The sequence below is a fragment of the Anopheles stephensi genome, chromosome 3 (assembly GCF_013141755.1).
Source record: "Anopheles stephensi strain Indian chromosome 3, UCI_ANSTEP_V1.0, whole genome shotgun sequence".
Classification (NCBI taxonomy): domain Eukaryota; kingdom Metazoa; phylum Arthropoda; class Insecta; order Diptera; family Culicidae; genus Anopheles; species Anopheles stephensi.
The window spans coordinates 46,824,538-46,843,553 of NC_050203.1; the positions used below are offsets into that span (position 1 = coordinate 46,824,538).

At 47.3% G+C, this 19,016-nt stretch overlaps 3 protein-coding genes across 5 annotated transcripts in view; 1 reads left to right on the plus strand and 2 right to left on the minus strand.

Moving 5' to 3' along the window:
- The window catches only part of LOC118511210 (brain tumor protein), a 28,138-nt gene extending 21,729 nt beyond the window's left edge, over positions 1-6,409 (minus strand). The window contains exons 1-2 of one of the 3 annotated variants that reach the window (XM_036053994.1): positions 6,275-6,409; positions 49-4,814 (exon numbers count right to left, since the gene is read on the minus strand). In XM_036053994.1, the coding sequence (XP_035909887.1) occupies positions 791-3,967 (3,177 nt within the window). In that variant the 5' untranslated portion in view covers positions 3,968-4,814; positions 6,275-6,409 and the 3' untranslated portion in view covers positions 49-790. Of the gene's footprint in view, positions 1-48; positions 4,815-5,970; positions 6,241-6,274 lie in introns of those variants that run through there. The other 2 variants (XM_036053996.1, XM_036053995.1) reach the window with 2 other exon arrangements.
- The window catches only part of LOC118511209 (protein disks lost), a 75,827-nt gene that overhangs the window by 42,127 nt on the left and 14,684 nt on the right, over positions 1-19,016 (minus strand). The window lies entirely within an intron of this gene.
- On the plus strand, positions 17,299-18,583 carry LOC118511211. Its single transcript, XM_036053997.1, has 3 exons — positions 17,299-17,535; positions 17,776-17,823; positions 17,931-18,583. The coding sequence occupies exons 1-3, from the start codon at positions 17,308-17,310 to the stop codon at positions 17,967-17,969; spliced, it is 315 nt and encodes a 104-aa protein (XP_035909890.1). The 5' UTR covers positions 17,299-17,307; the 3' UTR covers positions 17,970-18,583.

The following is a 19,016-nucleotide window of genomic DNA, read 5'->3' on the forward strand; positions in this document are numbered from 1 at the left end:
AAGCCTAGTAAGATTAATAAAGCTTACAATTTTATCCAGTTTGCTTACCTGTTTGATTCAGTACAAGTCTGATTGTTCGATGCATATCCTTCTGAGCATAGTGTTGAACTCGATAGCTTCAAAATACACATACACGCGCACACTGTCTCACATACATTCATACATATAAATTAGCATATATACATGTATGCGAATGGTTCCCAGTTCTTCTTTTTTTTTTTGCTTGCTTGTCGCACAACTCTAATCACCGGTAAAACACGTTAAAATTGCAGTTTGATGTGCTCTCTCATCCACACTGACTGTATGCCCTCCTGAGCAGACAACATTATTGGGCGCATTTCCTCTGACGGATTTTATTTTATCAAACACTTTTTTCAGTTCACTCCACTTTTACGTAAAACCTTCTTCAGGAACTTCTCTCCTATTGCAGCCTGTTCTAATACACTTTCACTCAATTCACCGACACATTTTCCATTCCATTTTCATTACAGCAAGAAGACAGCGCACTGCAGCTGCAGATGTTTTCCGCCCAGGCCAATGCAGCGCCGTAAGGGTGGCGCGTCAGTAGAGTGCGGAGTGTGTCGGTGTGTTTGTTTGTTAAACATCAAACTTTTCTTACGCCCAGTACAAAACAACACATAGGGACATACATTTACATTCATCTTGTCGTGTACCACCCTTCACTTGTTGCGGCAAAATTGCCTCTGGGATGCGCTGCAGCACGCCTTTTCTTTAGGAAGCGGCCGTCGTGGAAGATGATGTCTGCTACGAGTTTGCCGTGCGAATACGCTTACAGGCCGATCGGAGGCACCTGCACGTACCGGTAGATGTACAGCCGGTAGTCCTTGCTCGCCAGCACCACGCTACCGTCGTCCATGAGGGCCACATCGAAACACTGTGCGTGCTTCACCTTGCTCTCCATGGCCGACACCAGCTGTCCATCCTGCGTGAAGATGGTCAGGTTGAAGTTGTTGTGATTGTCCGCGATAAGGATCTCGCCGCTGGCATTAATGCCCACACCAATTGGATAGTTGGTGACGCCCTCGCCACCGATCTGCCGCAGGAACTGACCCTCGTAGTTGAACACCTTGACGCAGTGGGCTCGATTGTCGCTGATGAAGATCTCCTGCTTGTCGTTCACGACCACCCCGTTCGGGAACTCGAGATGCTTGCTGCAACCGAACTTCTGCAGTACATTACCGGACTGGTCAAAGATGATGACACGCATCACCTTGCACTCGACGACCACGATGCGACCCTTGCTGTCCACGGTGACACCGCGCGGATGCTGGAGGATATTGGCACCGAACTTGCGCACAAACTGACCGTACTGGTTGTAGATCTGGATTTGGTGCGTCGGCGAACGCTCGGTCACGATGATGTCGCCGGAATTACGCACAACGGCCACACGGTTCGGGTAGAGCAGCTGCCCATCCCGCTTGCCACACTCGCCAAACTGGAATTTGAAGCGTCCCTCCTTGTCGAAAATCTGTATCCGGTGGTTGTTCGTGTCTGCGACGATGATGTCGTTCTGCGCGTTTACCGCCACACCGCTCGGTTCCGTAAACTGGCCTTCCATTACACCGAACTCACCAAACTTACAGTGGTAGATCATCTTTTGGCGCTTGATCTGACTCTTCGGCGGGAACATTGAACTCGACATCAGCTTAGCCGTCAGGTCGATCATCGCTGTGGAAGGATCCTGTTGTCCACCGGCACCAGAGTTCACATTTCCACCGCCACCACCGCCGCCGCCACCGCCTCCACCACCACCAATTGGGTTCAGTGGGATCGTGTACTGATCAGCGAGATTGTTGAACAAATCGGTCGTTCCACCATTGCTCCATTTCTCGTAAGCATTGCCAATGGGCTGCCCGATGGATGGCTCACCGACGAAAGGACCGAGACTGTTGGCGCTGTTGAACCGTTTGGAGATCAGGTTCGTGGTGTCGAAAGCCGACGACAGCCCGTTAACCATGCTGGCCCCGCTTAGTGGAGACGTTGATAATCCACCATTGACACCGTGTCCACCGCCATTTACCAGCGAACCGCCAAAAGATCGTTGTTGATGCTGTTGCTGATGTTGCTGATGCTGCTGCTGATGACGCTGGTGTGAATGATGATCGAGCAAATGAGGGCCACCGTTGCCGCCGTTCATAATACTGTCAGCATTCCGGATATGATGATGAGACATCATGCTCAGGCTGCCAGTGCTGCTGTTTGATGGACTGACGCTACGATTTCCGCCGCCACCCAGGAGCGAACCTCCGTTGGTGGTGGAGGTGGGGCGAGCGATGGGCGGTTGCTTTGTTGTGACACTGCTCAGGTCCGCGTTCGAACGAATGTAGCCGTAGGTGTTGCGGACGCCAATCTGTATCGCCTGGTAGTTGGAAACGAATTCCAGCTCGTACGATGCCTGCAGATCATGCGTGATGGCTGGAAAGAGCATCAGCTTGTTCTCCATAAACTTGCGCAGCATGATCGTTTCCGATGGGCCAGCACACTTGGTCAGTCGTTCGACGAATTCGCAGCTCTGAAGCATCTTGTCCACATGATCCTGGCTGCGATTCAGCAGCTCCGACTGCGAGACTGTCTTCGCGTTGAAGAAGCTTTCGAGCTCCTTCTGCAGCTCCGCCTTACGTTCGTCCACCATCGAGCGGTAGAACTGATGCGTGTCCTCGATCTCATTCTGGGCCTTGTGGTACTGCAACTGGATACGTTGGTTGTTATGCTCCACGTTCTTGATCAGCGAGCGTAAATCCTGGGCTTTGGCGCGAACTTCCGACACGGTGTGCAGCAGGCTCTCGATCTGTTTCGGCGTCGTGTCGCTGTTGTGCTCGCATTCGTGCAATCCGTTCGGATGGTCCAACATGCAGTCCTTGCACACCGGAACGCTGCAGGTGCGACAGAAGAACTTTAGCAGTTCGCTTGGATGCCGTTTGCAGAAATAGTTGGGCTTGTTGTTTCCGCCCAGCAGCCCTCCTCCCAGGCCACCTCCTATATTGCCGTTGCCTAACAGGCCTCCGAGTCCTCCACCACCGAGTCCGTTCGAGAGCAACAGATCCGAGCCCATCCCGGTGGACTGCTGCATTACGCCCGAAAGCTGACTGTTGACCTGATTCAGCAGGCTGTTTCCATTGCCACCACTGGTGCTGCTGGTACTGCTGCTACTGCTGCTGCTACTGCTGCTGCTGCTACTGTTGCTGCTGCCGTTGTTGCCGTTGCCCACATTGCTGCCACTACCTGGCGCACCGGTACCGTTCGATGTAGGAGGTGTTATCACGTTGTTCATGATTGATTTCACCAGACTGCTGGCATCGTCCTTGATAGTCAGATTGAGCGAGCTGAGTCGCGGATGGGCCGTATCGAAACATCCCACCTGTAGCATCTTTCCAGCGCCACCATTTCCAACGCCCAGGATGCTACCACCGAGCAACCCGGACCCATCCAGGCAACCGCCCAGCAAACCCCCCAGAGTCGGTGTGGTCGGAGCAGTCGTAGTGACCGTGTTGGCCGCCATCGTACCCGCGGTTAGCGAGCCAATCGAACCGAACGTGTTGCCGCCGACAGCAACACTGCTGCCCGCACCCGTAATCCGGTACACGGAATGGCCGTCGAAGCAGTGCATAAATTGGTGAGCAGTGACGCAGTTGGCGCACAGGAAGTTATCGCAGTCCATACATTTGGCTACCGCATCCGATTGCTTGCTTTTGCAGCCGGTGCAGCGAGGAAACAGCGACTCGGCCGAGCCGTTGTTCGACTGGGCCGATTCGAGGCTGGACGAGGTCGCAAAGTCGTCGCAGATCGCGGAATCACTGGCCGGCGGGGAGGATCCGGTCGTTCCGGAGCCACCACTCAGTGTAGTTAGCGGAGAGTCCGACAAGTAATCTGCCGGTTCGCCAAACGAGCCAATTGAATTCGAAGCACCCGGTAGTGAGTCTAAGGATGGTGTGGGTGAAGTAGCCATTTTGCAACACTCATCAGATACGCGCACTCCTCACCAATCCACAGCTGATTTGCTATCGGGAGTCTTTCTTGACCGGGTTTGGGCTCACTGCTGCTGCTTTTCAACGTATTTTCTCACTTGTCACAGAACTATCCCGCAAAATGCCCGACACTGTGCGTTCTACAGTTGCAATCGTTACTTTATTTTGCACTTTTTCAACACGATTGCACTTCCGGCTCAATACGCACACGCGCTTCAAGTGCACTCTCGGGATACACACACAGGCAGGACACACGCACACACCGAGGAGCATTCGCACTCTCTCGCACAGAAGCACACAACAAAGGAATTTGTGCAGCTTCAACAAAATTGTTTGTTGCAAGTAGGGAAACCAATAGCAGAGCACCAACAACACATACACTTACACACGCGCGTGTAACATATAAACACACTCACATACGCCCACAGCTGCACGCGCGTAAAAAAATCGTCAACTGTCGCCCCGTCACCTTGACAACGATGCTATTGGGGTGTTGTTTTCTGCTGCTAGGAAGAGTGTGAATGTGTGTTAAGATTTCTGTTTCCTGTTCCTTCCCGTTATTCCGAATGGAGATACGTTGCGTGATGTTGCGTGGTACAAAAAATTCCTTCTTCCGCTGCGGATCTCACTTTCTTGCCTCACGGGGTGTTTGGATTCTCTTGCGTCACTTGCCTTTTCACACACTTGGTCAGCAGCAGCACTTTTTTATCGCACTTTATCACAATTACTTGCACGTTCTTGTCACCACTTGCTTGCTTGTCAACATTTAAGAGCAATTGTATTGTTAAGTCATATTTGCTTGTTTGTCGTTAATTTCTAATGAATAATCTAAAATAAAAAAAAACAATGCACACACACATTACCACAATGTTACAGAATTAGATTCAAACCCCCATTATCAAACACTCGTTAGTGCGCTAGTAAACGACATAAGTTCTTGTATCTGATATCGCTTATGGAAGAATAATCTGGCGCGGAAGGGATCAAGGCACCAGAACTGAAGCGCTCTTGCTGGGCAGTTTGGTATGACCATCGCGAATAGCACATACACAATAATTTAATAAAACGATGTCCTAATCGTGGCCGGACATTTCACCGACTAATCAAAAACTGTCAACTATTTAGAAAAACGTCCTTTTTCCTATTCACTGTTTGTTTTAGCTCAAAAATCTTCCATTATTTTTATCTTAAAACAAAGAAGAGCATTGTGTTGGATGAATTTTAGAGATTTTAAACATTTTATCATCCGTTGCAAATTTTTGCAAATATACACGCTGCAAAAATAGCTAAATAACTGCAAACAATGTCTTTTTATCCACTATATTAGTCGCGAACTTAATTTTTCAAGCAAACTACGTCTTGCAACGATCACTGCAAAGTATAGGAACGGAAAATTTTTATTCGATACACCTCTCGCCATCTCTGTCCCTGGCTCACTATCTCTCTCTCACTTTGGCATATTTTCCAGCAACAAATGCCACAGACCCAAGCGGCTGCGCTTCAACTTTTCCCACTCGGGTTTTGCGTTCGCTTCCTGTTGCGCTCTTTTTCAAGGATATTTCAGAGTAGGCTGACGATGCGGCAGAAAGTCCGCACACACAGCGACAGCAGATGTCTCTTTGTTTAACCAAAGGCAAAGGCGCACGTATAGCACGGAGAAGAGTGCGTTCCTGGCCGATCAGGCAGAAGAAGATTGAAAATGGTGCTGCTTGCAACATATGGTGCTCGGCCGTCTGCTTTGTTGCAGGGAATTTGGGGCCTAAACGCAGGTTAATATTCTTTACACTAACTAAACTCTGTTTTTGAGGTTTAAAGAAAGGATGCGAACACCGTGGAAAAATCTTCACTTTTAGGAGGACACGGCAGTACAATCATTATTAGGACTTTGCACTTGCACGGGTTTTTTTTTAATAACTCAACTGCCACTGATCCGATCACCCTTTCGCACCAGAAACTAATACTTGCGCCCAGGTATCTCACACACATTCAATCGTATCCTTCCACTTTGTTCATCAATTCGCACTTCGCTCGTCCTTGATCGCTTGGCTCCCGCAACAAAAATGTCACCGGAAGCAAAAATCCACAGTAAATCGGATAACGATTTCTGCATTTAACTGGTGGCACTGATACGAGCGATGGTATCCTTCGAAAACGGTCAACGGCACAATCTTTAAAATCGGATGACTAAGTCCCACGACAAAAAAAATGGGAAAGAAACATGCTCAGCAGGCGCTTCCTTGCTGGGGCTTGTTTCCTTGAAACCGCACACGCACGCAGCGAAAACTCACATCTCTGCTCTTAACTCGTCCGGCTCTCAAAACTGAGTGACGGTGTTGCAAAGTGAACTGCCGTTTGGAACCGGAGTTTTAGCGAGCAACGCGCTTCAACCGCGTTCCGTGTTCACTAACACACATCCAAACACGTACAGAGCGCTCTCCCGTCGATGTCGTTGTCGCTCTCTCGCACGGCTGAAGCTTCGATTACACTCCCGGTGATTGCGGCACGACACGCACCTTTTGTGCATTTTCGCCACATTATTTATCTCCAGATTGATGAAGATTTATGGAAAATCCAGTACGAAAAAATAATGTTTACTCAATTCGAAACGAAATTTAGAGGCACTAATCTTACTCATAATTAATATTCTATCTAAATAAATTCTTCGCTTCCTTCACGAAGGTGTAGACATAGCATTAGCGAGATTCGACAAGCATCTCTCACGTCACGCACACTTCTGCACACGTGAACACAAATTCCCAACACCATCAAACGCAGCGAGCCGCTTCGATGAGTCTATACACACGTCCGGTCCAAACCAACGCGTTATTCTTGCGTGTGTTTGGAATGTGAGTTTGTAAAATTTCCACTCCATGTACACTGGAAATGTCATGTAAAACGATTGTTTCTGTCAATTTGCCATCAATTGCCATACTTTCAATCGTACACCTAGCAGCAGGTACGAAGTTGCGCTACCGCGTGCTTGTCTTTTACCATTTTTTTCGCTCTCTTTCATTCAACTGCTAACAACGTCGTGCACGCGCATCCCAAGCCGGCATCCCTTGAACAACGCAGAGGGGCGGCAGCTGTGTTTGTTAGCGCCATCGTTCGTTCGTTCATTCGTTGGGCATGCGCGGTAGACGCTGTTGGTGTTTGTGCTGATTTTGTTTGTTTATAGCCCGCACTGTTTACTGAGCAAGGCGGACGGTTTGGTTGTGTGCGTGCGTGCACGTTTGCATCACCAACACCAATGCGTACGGTGTACGAGCTAGGGTTCAAAAACATTTCCAGCAGACGCAGTTAAACAAAGAATTTCCGAAATAAAATACTTCGGGGCCCACGGTCTAGTCTCGGTTCCACCCGCCTACCACCATTTCGACATCTTTCCTTCGCATTAGCGCCGCGATGCATCGCAACACCGTGTGTGGTTTAAAATTGAAACCATTTTAAGATGTCTTTTACGGTTAAAAACGTGTGTTTAGCACGTTGGATTATCAATCAGTTGATCAGACGTTGATTAGAAAAATTTAAACAAATCTATAGTTTGTATCACCAGTAAAAATAAAATTCCTCCCACCCACCCTTGGCGATTTTTCATTCATTCGCTTCCGTGGCCACCATATTCCTGTCTTTCATTCTTTTCACTCCCACGAAAAAAAAAAAACGATGAAAAGCAAAACAATCGGTCGGCATCGACGTCCCATTTGCTGTTATCTCTTTCATTCACGCGCTTTCCTGTCTCGGGCTCAATGAAAAGTGCGCGATTGGCGGCGATGTGGTGCGTTTCGCAGTAGAAGAAATGTTCACCTGAGCCCGGCATGATGGCAGGGCGTAAAATCAAGGATCAATGAGTCCTTCGAGCTTGGAGCAAAAGGAAAAAATGGGAAGCAGGAAGAAAAACATTCAACAAACCGGCAAAATGAAAATCGGCGAGATACACGGCAGACACACACACACACGTACTTGCAACCTCCATGACAACAACACAACGGTCAAACCATGCTCAACCAACAATCCCCTTTGCTGGGTTCACTATTGGTTTGGGGGAATACATTATTCATTCCGAATGGATTATGCGCTGCTACCACACCTCCTCGTCGTTGTCTACCGGTGGGTTTTTTCAGGCTCCGACCAATACGCAAAGAGCCCTTCCCTTGAGCCAGGGGATCCATGCAACACAGACCCTTCAATTTTCCTCGCACAATCCCTAACTTAAGAAGAGTGCGGAAGTTTTCCGAATCGGGTGAATTTTGCACCCTTCTGTAGGTCTGGCGCTACCAGGCTCTAGGCGATGGTTGACAGGGTGAATGTTTGAATGTGTGTGCCATGTTTTGCAGGGTGGTTATGCATGTGTTGGGAATTATACATCCATACAGGCGGTATTTTTTGTTTAAATTAGATACATCAGCTAGGGAGAATGGAAGCTAAAGAAACCCGACAAACTACCCCTTAACCGTTACGGTTGCCATACGGAATATTCAAAATATACACCGGACGGAAGGAAGCGATGACTCTTTTTTTTTAAATTTCTTTACCGTCTACCGAACCTCGACTCCTTAGGATATCATACGGAGAAAGCTATGTTGATTGGTAGTATCTTCTACTGTTCATTACCCTTTGTGCTCCAGCAACACCTCCTCTCGCCAGCTCGAAAACCAAAACCAGAACACAAACTGTCAAATGTTCAATCGCGCAAAACATATGCCACGATATCTTGGCAACACAACACAAAGTGCCGGCCAAATAGCACACGTATTAAACGTCGAAAATGTCACACATCGTCGGAGATTGGTCCCGCCGCGCTATCAATTTTCTTCGCGTTATCACCAAGCACAACTAGAACACAAAACGTTACTTAGAACCTGAAAGCAGGCAGTCCGCTACATTGCGTGAATTCAGCGTCTATTTTTGCCACTTGTATCGATTATCTGCACGTGTGGCTAAAGCTGATCGAGTAGCTTCAAGATTTTCATACGGATGGTCCAAAATTCGATCACATTGAGCACAGCATAAAACACAGTTAAATTTCAACTGTCCAGGAATAAAATCACTTTCCTGTCTCGACTGTCGGCTGAAGGAGATGCTGCTTCGCCGACACAATTTTACCTGCCCAGCAGCTGAGATTGGGAGAGGAAGAATTCAAGCACACAAATCGAGTTGTTTGGTCCAATTTGTTTCGTGTAACATGATTAAAAAGCCTTGACAGCTTTTTAAGCGATAATGAAATTCCCGGCATTGCTCAGTTCAAAGCATTACCTGCAACAGCAGTAAGTGACAGTAGCGCGCTGGTATTCGGACAGTAAAGAAGCGCCTGGGCATAGCAGAAGATAGGAAATTCAATTTCATTAATTAAACGTCAGTTACAGAGCTGGTCGCATTTACCTTCAGTATGATTTTAGGACCTTCAGGAGCAAAAGGATACTGTTTAGCACATTTGTCCGTAAAAAAGCCCAATTCTAATTCTTTTTAAACATCTTTAGCCAGAAACTGACATTCACAGATCATACTGGTGCCAACGTTCCTTATCCTTGCCAACGTTCAATTCGAATACATAATTACACATTAGTTGGCCGAGCTAATTCACCATCTTATCTTTTAGTAATTCGCAAAGTTGCATCCACACGTTCATTTCTTTCGCCAAACACGGATCATACATCATCTTCGGTGCTGTTGCCACCGAAAATGTTATAATCATCCCGCGGTTGAAATCGAGCGAGCGACATGTGTTTTCATCCGCTTGATAAAATTTTGCTTTTAAAACACACATACTCCAAGATACCAACAAATGGTGCCCTTCTTCGCCCCGTTCGCCTTCCCTCTCCACGTGCCCTTACCAGCGGATTGATATCAGGCCCATCACCAGCCTTCGCACACTTCCAAAGCCAGTTTCGAGCGAGCTGCTATTACTGCCGTGGATTTTTCCTGGTCGCTGGCTGCTGGTGGTTTTCACGCGTAGATCGAGAACCGTATCCTTGAGCGCGCAGCATCTGTCGGTGCCATCTTGGGCACGTGTTGTTATTATTATTGGACCGAGAGGGAGCGTGTCCGGGTGGGCACGTGTGTGCGCTAGTGTAAGTGAGTGAGTTTGACACTGAATGTATTTCGGGATGGTATCATTAAAACGTCCGTCTTTCTTTATGCCACCACATTCGTTCCATTTGCCGCAAGCTGCCGTGAGGCTGTCGATTCAAAATTCAGCTGCCGCTGCTGCTGCTGCTGCTGCTAGCGCACTGAGAAGGCAACATCTTTCATAAGTCAGGGCACGCCGATGAACCGCCACCACCGTCGTACCATCTGCGTGTGTCCTGCGTGGCACTGAGCGCACCACCGTAAGGCATGTGAAGCACATCGGGTCCAGTTCGATCGTAGCTACAAGCTAATCGAACGAAAAAAGTGGGTAGAAAAAGACAAAACCTCAAAACAGTTCCTCCAATTCCATACGAAGCTGACGTCTCATCGCTCGATGCTTAAGCAGCAGTGTGTTTCCACGCCACAAAGCAAGGAAACATCTGCCGGGCGACAGACAGATCAACCTTTCCGAAAACAAAAACGTCGAACGGCAAGAAAGAGAAGGTTTCGTAGGGTAATTTTAAAACACCTCCAATTCTGGCATCCATTAATGATTGATGATGAGCAATGCTGATGTTGAGCTGTAATTTGTTTGTTCCACATCTTAATTCAATTAAAGATTTCTTTAAAAACGTCAATTTAACAAATACAGTCAGGAAAATTGAATTTCAATCCGCTCAAAGAGCACATCGAGGAGGCAGGCTTGAAATCGACACCGTTCAATAATAACGTGCGCATATCCGTCCTTGGGAACAGCCCGCAGCTTAATGCGGCCTCGCAGCAAATCAATTCCAACACGAGCTGTATGTTTTCATTTTGCCCAACACTATTGCTGAGCTTTGCACTCTGGTTGCTACAAAGCCGAATAAGTAATAATGATGTGACTTCATTTCATCCGGACACTTGCTCCTTTCTGTCAGGGTGAGCCACTATCGTGTAGCATTACCATAAGTTCCTTCGTGGCGTCTTCACTGCCGATAGGAAAACACACCATCGACCGAACGACTGAATGCCGGTGCTTACAAACGAGACCCGGCTAATTCATTAAGACAAATGGAAAAATAAGCTGCTTTCGTATGCGGTGTCACATCACAACAACAAGCGTGAGCCTTTAGATGGGACACCCCAGTAGACCCAACTATTTTGCTTTGTCTGCATCGATTAAGGATGACCAAGGAAAAAAAGGAATTATTTCCCTTGCTACACACATAAGAAGTACAAAAATTATCACCATCAGCAGGTTTTCGATCTTCTTCATGCAATCCGGTGTGTTTAATTTCGTTTAGGTTTGGTGGTTAATAGACGACTGACTGACCCTACTGCCCCCAACCATTGGCTGGCAGGGGGGGGGGGGGGGGGGGGGGTTTCATCCTTTGTGTAAGGTCAACGGACAACGACAGAATTTTGGCCATTTTCAACCAGTTGATATCGACATTTCCAGACCGGGGACCGAGAAGACATTCCTTTCACGCAGCAGACAGCAGGACACCTCCATCCTCCCTCTACCCGATTGTCTTTGACAGTCGACTTCATCATTCTTAGCACGGGCAGGCTCTCACTCCCGGTACAGCCAGAGCAATATTCCATTTGAACGAATCACGATTTACGCCCAAGAATATCCTCCAGCATCCAATCCACACAACCGACCATCTCTTGCTCACCGAGAGGTTCCTCCCCTAAGGTTTCGTTTGGTGCATTTTTCCTCACGTTTGCTCGATATGGATGATGTTTTCTTTGCTGCTGCTGCTACACGGATCTGAAGAGGCGGTGGACAGGAGCGCGAAGGATGGCAAAGTGCGGCAAGACTTCTAAAAACGTTCATGCCACAGGATTGCGCGTTCTGTTCGCTTCCAGGAAGCGCTCCGAATGCTGGCGCTGATGGTTGGGGCCCAAGCAAAATGGCAGCATAAACGGGGGATGAGACGAATCGAACCCCACAACGAACCAGTCGAGAAAGATCACGACGACGCCGACGACGCCGATGTGGGGAAGAACCGAACGACGAACTGTAGGAACGCCAGAGACAGCGAGAGACCGACCGGAGCATGTGTTAGTGCGTCCAGACAAAGAACAATTCGCATGGCAAAAACTCCACCCTCAAACCATCGGCAACTCCCTCCCCCTTCGAATCCTTGGATTCGTCCGGGCGCGCAGCATCATGCTACACACCGTTGCGCCTTCAGCGTGGTGTTGCAGGGAAAACCTTCCACCGAATGGTCGGGAATTGCTGCCGCTGTTGCTGCTGCTGCTGCTCGCCTTTCGAATGGATGCTTGTGCTCGATGATGCTCTGCGTCTTCGGACCGGGGCTCGGGTTCAGTGAACTTCAATCGTCCACAACCTGGCACCCGGAACAGTTCGCCTTGAGGGCAGTAGAACTTGACAGAGAGTTCAAGCTCGCGAGCGACTGAGCGAATTGTTCTTTCGCACCATCCAACCAAACCAAGATGCACACGTTTTGCTGCACGTACGAACACCATATTGCAGGCCGGTACGATGTCTGGGGGACCGACAACACAACACAACGACGACGGTGCCGGCTCGACAGTGCTGGAGCTTTTAACACTGCTGCTGCCATCTAGACACGGTGACATATTGGGTACGGTTAGAATTAATCTCTTGATAAGAGTGGAATAACATTTACGCTTTCTAATGCAGTTCACATGTCGGGCTGATGTTGATAAAACGTTTGATACGATTGTTGAAAGCTTTTTTGGATGATCTATCGCACAAAAGCAAACGATACGATACGAATCGTGTTTCTAAACGACTGTTCTCGATGTGGTGTGCGAGAATAATTATATTTTTGCACCAAGTTGCCAAGACATTTGAATTAGCTTATACATTGTTTTATAATCTGTTAAACAATAGTTTTCTGTGTATGATTTAACAATGGTATAACATACAATAAATTATAGCATCTCATAAATTGTGGTCTCCCTACAACCTAATAAAACCCTCGTTGTCAACCTTCAACTTCACAAGAGATAGCATGCAATTCTCAAGAAAAAAAAACAACCATCTCCTCGGTGTTGGGATTGCAAACAATTTCGAACGGTATTTACCACCCATCTTATCCCTGGCTCGATTGTAAACATTCGATACAGAGATAGTGAACCGAGAAATAGGAATAACACACGCCTAGCTAAGCGGCATTTCCTGACACGGGAACGTGGAACAACACAGGCAAAATGGACTCCCAACGTTTCGAAGTCGCCCCGGATATGTATGCGTTAGTCTGGGTATATGTGTGTGTGCATGAGTGACAGTCCCGGCCAGGACATGAAATACGAAGCAATATACGAAGGATTCAACGGTAAGCCAAACGACCCTTGCAACAAGGGGAAAACCCACTGTAGCAAGAGGTAGGCACTCGATAAGGATACGGCTGCGCCACTCACCACCCAGAGCGAACGGCTTCAAGTGTTTGATGATGGTAAACGAAAATGAAGAATGTGAAAAAATACGTTATGTTGAGCCAGGAAATCAACGGAAGAAAAAAAGGAAACGACGAAGAAAAGCCTGAGAGACGACGCTTAGCTAGCGTATCCTTTTCTAGCAAGAAGGCTATCGATTATATCGCTCCTTCTCTGCAAACAGCCGTTACGATCGTCGCCTCGCTCAAGTGTATGTGAGAAAATCAAATTAGGATCCGCATTTAAATGTCCTTTCTTTGGTTTAAAAATACGTTCGACTTTTTTGTTGAAGAACCTTTAACCGATGTGTCCGGAAAGAGGAACGGAAACAATGAGGCGCGGTGATATTTTCAGCAGCAGGAAATCGTTTTATCGCAGAAGTACTTCACGATAATTATACAGAGAACGGATTTCGTTATTTATGGAGGTGGGAAAGTTGTAAAGTAAGTTCGCTTAGTTATGTTCTTTTGAGGATATTATTTTCAAGTGAGAAGAGTACTCCGAACCGAGGGAAATGCTTAGAGGGATCTTTGTACCCGTATGTGTGGATCTCATCTGCGTGTTGTACTGCGATCTCACCATTGTTATATTGAGTTGGTCATATCATGAGAATGACACCGGACGACTAGCCCAGCATAGTCTTGTTGGGCGGTCCACAGTCACTAACTGAGATACTCCGGGATAGTTTATTGTAATCCTGTAAATTGGAAGACAATATCAAGGAATTCTGCAGCTAGCGAAGCTGTTTTAGCGCCTGATCAGTAAGTACGTTCACTTATTAAACCAATTGCTGCTCTGTGAAGGAAACCAGCCTAACACCTATATGATTGAGTGAAAGTCCTCTTAATCCTCAATATTTTGAATCAAGTTCAAACTACTCATCGACGTTGACTTCCTCAGTGTGTAGCATACACGCCTTCGATTCGATAGAGAGGCGCATACCCCTAATCGGTCCACAACACCAAGTTGAATTGGTCTTGATGATGATGGTTGAAAATAGAACACTTCTTGAGCACTGTGTTCTGTGTTCGCGGCTCAGCGTTGGCCCGTCCGGTACGACGGAAAAAGCAGGGCAAACCGATGGATGAAAAACAAAAAACAAAGAAAAACGAAACTTCTAGATCTAAACAAAAACAAACCGCGCACTACTTTCTTCCGTCCGGGCAACGCCGAAGACGGTCGATGTTATTATGTTGGCGTGTCTCTTTTCCGTCTTATGCTACGCACATCATTTTTCCAAAGCTGAGTTTGGTGGTAGATTTTAGATGAAAGAATTAGACCCAGATAAGGCAAATCTTAGAGAGTTCCCAAAGCATCTTGTGGGTGCAAATTAGTCAGGTACAGCTTGGTTTTGGGAAATTTAACTAGCGGCAGAACAAACGATCGTGCTGCGATGTACTAAGAGATAAGGGATAAATTCCAAAGATGCAAGCAATAAATAGAACCTGCACTTCGTAGCCACCACCAACGAGGCAGCAACAGTGGTGTGTACATAAATACAGTATCGTAAAATAATTCTCTTGTTGTTCTCAACTACACAGCGCTACACAAACCGTGGTACGCTGGTGGTGGTAGTGCTAGATCGTGCCGTGGAAATGCGTTCTTCTGCCTTATACCTGTGTCCCTTCCTCCCCACCTCTGTACACACCTGTGGTGTTGTGGGTCGTGCATAAGGTTATTGCGTTGCGCACGACAAACCATTTCTTACTTGCTTTATTACTTCTTGGCCATGCTTCACATCTTGCGCACCAGCCCTGTTTTCCTACACCATTTTCGCTTGCTTTCGCCTTCGAATGAAATATTCTGTACCTTTCCCTGTCTTTCTCTCTCTCTCTCTCTGTTTAATTTTTAGTTTTCTTTTCTTTTCCTTTCTTCTCGTCTTTGCCCATTCCACGCTCTTTGTTTACTTCGGTGTGTCTTCTTCGATGTTCTCCTCCTGTTCTTAAGTGTTTTGATTCTTTCTCGTTACCGTGTGTATTATGATCGTTCCAGTTGCGTTCACGTTTCCCACTTCCCTCGCGCTCTTCTGCACTTTCCTACTTCTTGCTTCTTCGCTTCGTAGTTGTCGTTTTCGTTGTCCCGTTTTCCGTTTACTTTTCCTCTCTAGGTGCTCATCTCGGTTCCAATTTTCCTTTGGCAAACCGTCCTACACCGCCGAGTTGAGGGTGTGTGCCAGTGTGAGTAAATTGTTGTGTAAAGTGAAGAATCTTGCATTTCCATGTGTTGGTAATTGAAGAACTCAAACTCCATTCCGTACACGAGCTTGCGTTCTATTGCCTATTGCTTTTGCTGTGTGTTTAAACTATTTTCACTACTGCCCAGTTCCCGTTCGCCGGTCTTCGCCGCTTTGTGATGCAGCGTACCCGGGTTTTCGAACTGCATCCGGTGGGTTCTTTCCGCCTTTCGAAACTCTTAGGCCACGGTAGAAAAAGAGACGATGTATAATTGTTTAATCGATGTTTTCATTTCTGCCATGTTGCTGCTGTTTCACTCCAAAAGATCCTGTATCTATGCTGTACGTTTCATTCGCACCGTTAGAGTGTGTTCCATTGTGTGTGTCCGTGAACAGAGGGCCAGGATCGTTTTTTGAGCACTCCCCTATCCTGCACCCTTGAATGGCTCGGTGTATGTGTGTGTGTAAGCGATGGTGAATTTGATCCAGGACAGGACAGCAACTTCTTGTTCCGTGCAATCGCAGGCAGACAGACCCCGATCCGAGCTGGCTCATACGAAAGGGAGAGCGAACATCACAACGACACATTTAAACTGCTATAAAATGCATCTCGCATCTTGTCGCTGTATGCGTGTATGCTCCTGCTGTGTTTGGCAGGCACTCCCGGGGTTGCACAAGAAAGCCGTCCGGTTGAAGGTTAGCTCCCGGTTTTTCCCGGTTCGGTTTTCCATTTCCCTAGCCAGCGCGCATAGTGCACAGCACTTGGGTCTGGCTGGGAGGACACGACCACGCGGTTCTTTATTGCAAATGGGGAAGAAATTAGGAGCAATGGAAAAATCTAGACACACCACCGTAGTACCACACTGCTGTAGTGTCGATGAGGCGTCGTCAAGGTGGGCCGACATATTTTCCTGCAGTTTTGTTTGTATCTACGTATGCTCAGCGGAAACGGGACGCATAGAACGTAGCATAGAACGAGAGCGCAACATAACACGCCTGATCTTTCAGCATATGGGGAAAAATTAATGCACATTGTCGCGCGCGCGTTGTCCCTGGCGGAGGATAGCATATGGCCAGGAACAGTACAGCCGAAGGCATTGCTCCATGGAAACGGTAGCGTATTTTTACAAATATACAGCCATTAAATGAGGCATTTGCAAGGCTACAGATAAATGTTATAATCAATATAATTTTGTAACCAATGGATCAAATGGAGCAACAAAGGTGATAATATAATACATTTACATTTGCAGGGAATTATTTTTCCGACAAAAATTATTAAAATCCCAAACGAATGTGCACAATTTCCCCTTGCAAACACTGACAGCGGTAACATAATTCTTTCATCATTCGATCGATCGGATGTAAATTTGTTATCGTCTGGCCATGGTTTTCATCCCCCGTCTGGAACAACATTCTGGCCATCCCTGTTGGCTTTGAACGCCAGAGCAAAATAAAGCATCCCCCGTCTGCACACACTCTAATCGCTCACATCACCTTGCTTTGATTGCTACAATTCATCCATCGAACAGTCGTCTGGCTGGCTGGCTGGCTGACTGGATGGCAATAAGTCCTGGTTCCTTGGCTGATGGAGAGAATCAGCTCATCGCTGTCCCCAAAAAAGTTCATTCAGATGGATACCCACACCGATCCCGGCGACTGGTGTCGATGCTGCTGCAGCTTCACCGATTCCAAGCTCTTTGTTCGGCGCAACCGTCTACGCCCGTAACGAACGAGACACAGTCGGTCGGTCGGTCGGTCGATGTGTGTGCGTGTTTTTGTCGCAGATGGTGCTGTGGGTATGGCGACCACATGGTCTCCGGTTTCCGGGATGGGATGCTGCTGTATGCCCCCAAATCTCACCACCGACGACCGGTAACTTCGGAGTGCATTGCTGTGAGTCACCGTCATCATGAGATGGCAGCAGTTTTCAGACACGCCCTCAGTTGTACTGTGCCTTAAACGCTACCAAACTTGTTCATGGTTTTTGTGTAATAACATTTCTATAGTAACCGATATTGGGAGCAAAATCTGATTTCAGTTGTTGGTGTACTTTTATAGCTTAATTCCAAAGTGTTATGTTCTCTTTCAGTATTCTCCCTTCGGTAATCTAAAATCAAATAAATATTCTTCCAGACTGTCTTATGTGTTAGCAGCATTAGACGCCAGAGAACATGGGTAGTGGTACGTTCTCATGCTTTTGTTTTGCTCATTTTTCGCGGTCCCCGGTTTTAATGTGCGCAAATTTTGAACTTTTTTGTTTGTGTCTGCACGCGCTACTTCCGTTACAGACAACAAAAGCAATCCACATGCCGGCCGGCAAAACATAAAGCGAGGGATCGCGACGAACAGGCGCAGACCATCCAAGTGCCAGACGACAGACAACGGGCGGCAAGCCAACCGCAGCAGACAGAAAATCACACACCAACACACAGCGTCTATAGGACTGGCGCATTCGGTACGAATTTGGTGAATAGTTCCACCATTGCAATTTGGCTGGTAAACGTCCCTGCGAATGTTGAGGACTCGTACTAGCATTGTAAAGAAATTCTTATCGAATTTTAAAACTTTTCTCAAAATTTGGTGCAATTATAATGAAAATATTTCCCTCGAAATAACCAAAGCTATGACACTGGAATAAACTGTCTACATACACATACTTGATGGAAGCAAGAAATACTGCATTTTGACAATCCGATGATAAGATAAATCGTGTGTTTTGACAATACAGCTTCACCAGCACATCATAATGGAATTGCAAAAGAGATTAAACTTCGAATGGCTTCCGCAAACAGAATTCCTTTTGCCAGACCGGGGTGTTTTTTTTTAAATCCATTTTGACGCAATGAAAACATTCCACGCCGTCCCATGCCAAACGTCGACTCTTGACCCTGGGAAAGCTCATCGATCTTCCCAGTTCTTCTTTTCCCCGTTTAAAGATAATAAAAAACGACTCCCACCATTCGAGAGCCAGCTCCCCCCCCCCCCCCCCCCCTGGAGCACACTTGCTCGCGCTCCATACCACCGTACGGGGGGAGCTGTTGTGCCTTGGGCTCGCAATACATCTTCGTAATTTTACGCTGTTCAGTGCGGTCGTTGGTCGTGTTCAGTGCTGCACGGCCGCGGCTGCCGGTGGCGCGAACCGCTTTTGGTGTGCTGTCTGCTTCGATATCTTCGTTCGCCGAATCGCGATGTGCTGCGGTCGGTCGGTTGTTCTCGCGGTACAAAACATTGCCACCGATGGGTCTTAAGAATTGATAATCCACCGGAATAGAGCATGGGGAACTACAGCGTACAAGACACAGCGGAACAATGTGAACCGGCACAAGTGCGTCAGCACACCAACCGGGGATGGATGGTAAGAATAAGGGTCATTG

Bases quoted from the DNA above. Each gene is read 5' to 3' on its own strand.
- LOC118511211 (XM_036053997.1), top strand. From the start codon at position 17,308: ATGCTGCTGCAGCTTCACCGATTCCAAGCTCTTTGTTCGGCGCAACCG. The intron at 17,536-17,775 runs GTGAGTCACCGT...ATATTCTTCCAG, and splicing joins TAACTTCGGAGTGCATTGCT to ACTGTCTTATGTGTTAGCAG. The intron at 17,824-17,930 runs GTACGTTCTCAT...CTTCCGTTACAG, and splicing joins GCCAGAGAACATGGGTAGTG to ACAACAAAAGCAATCCACAT.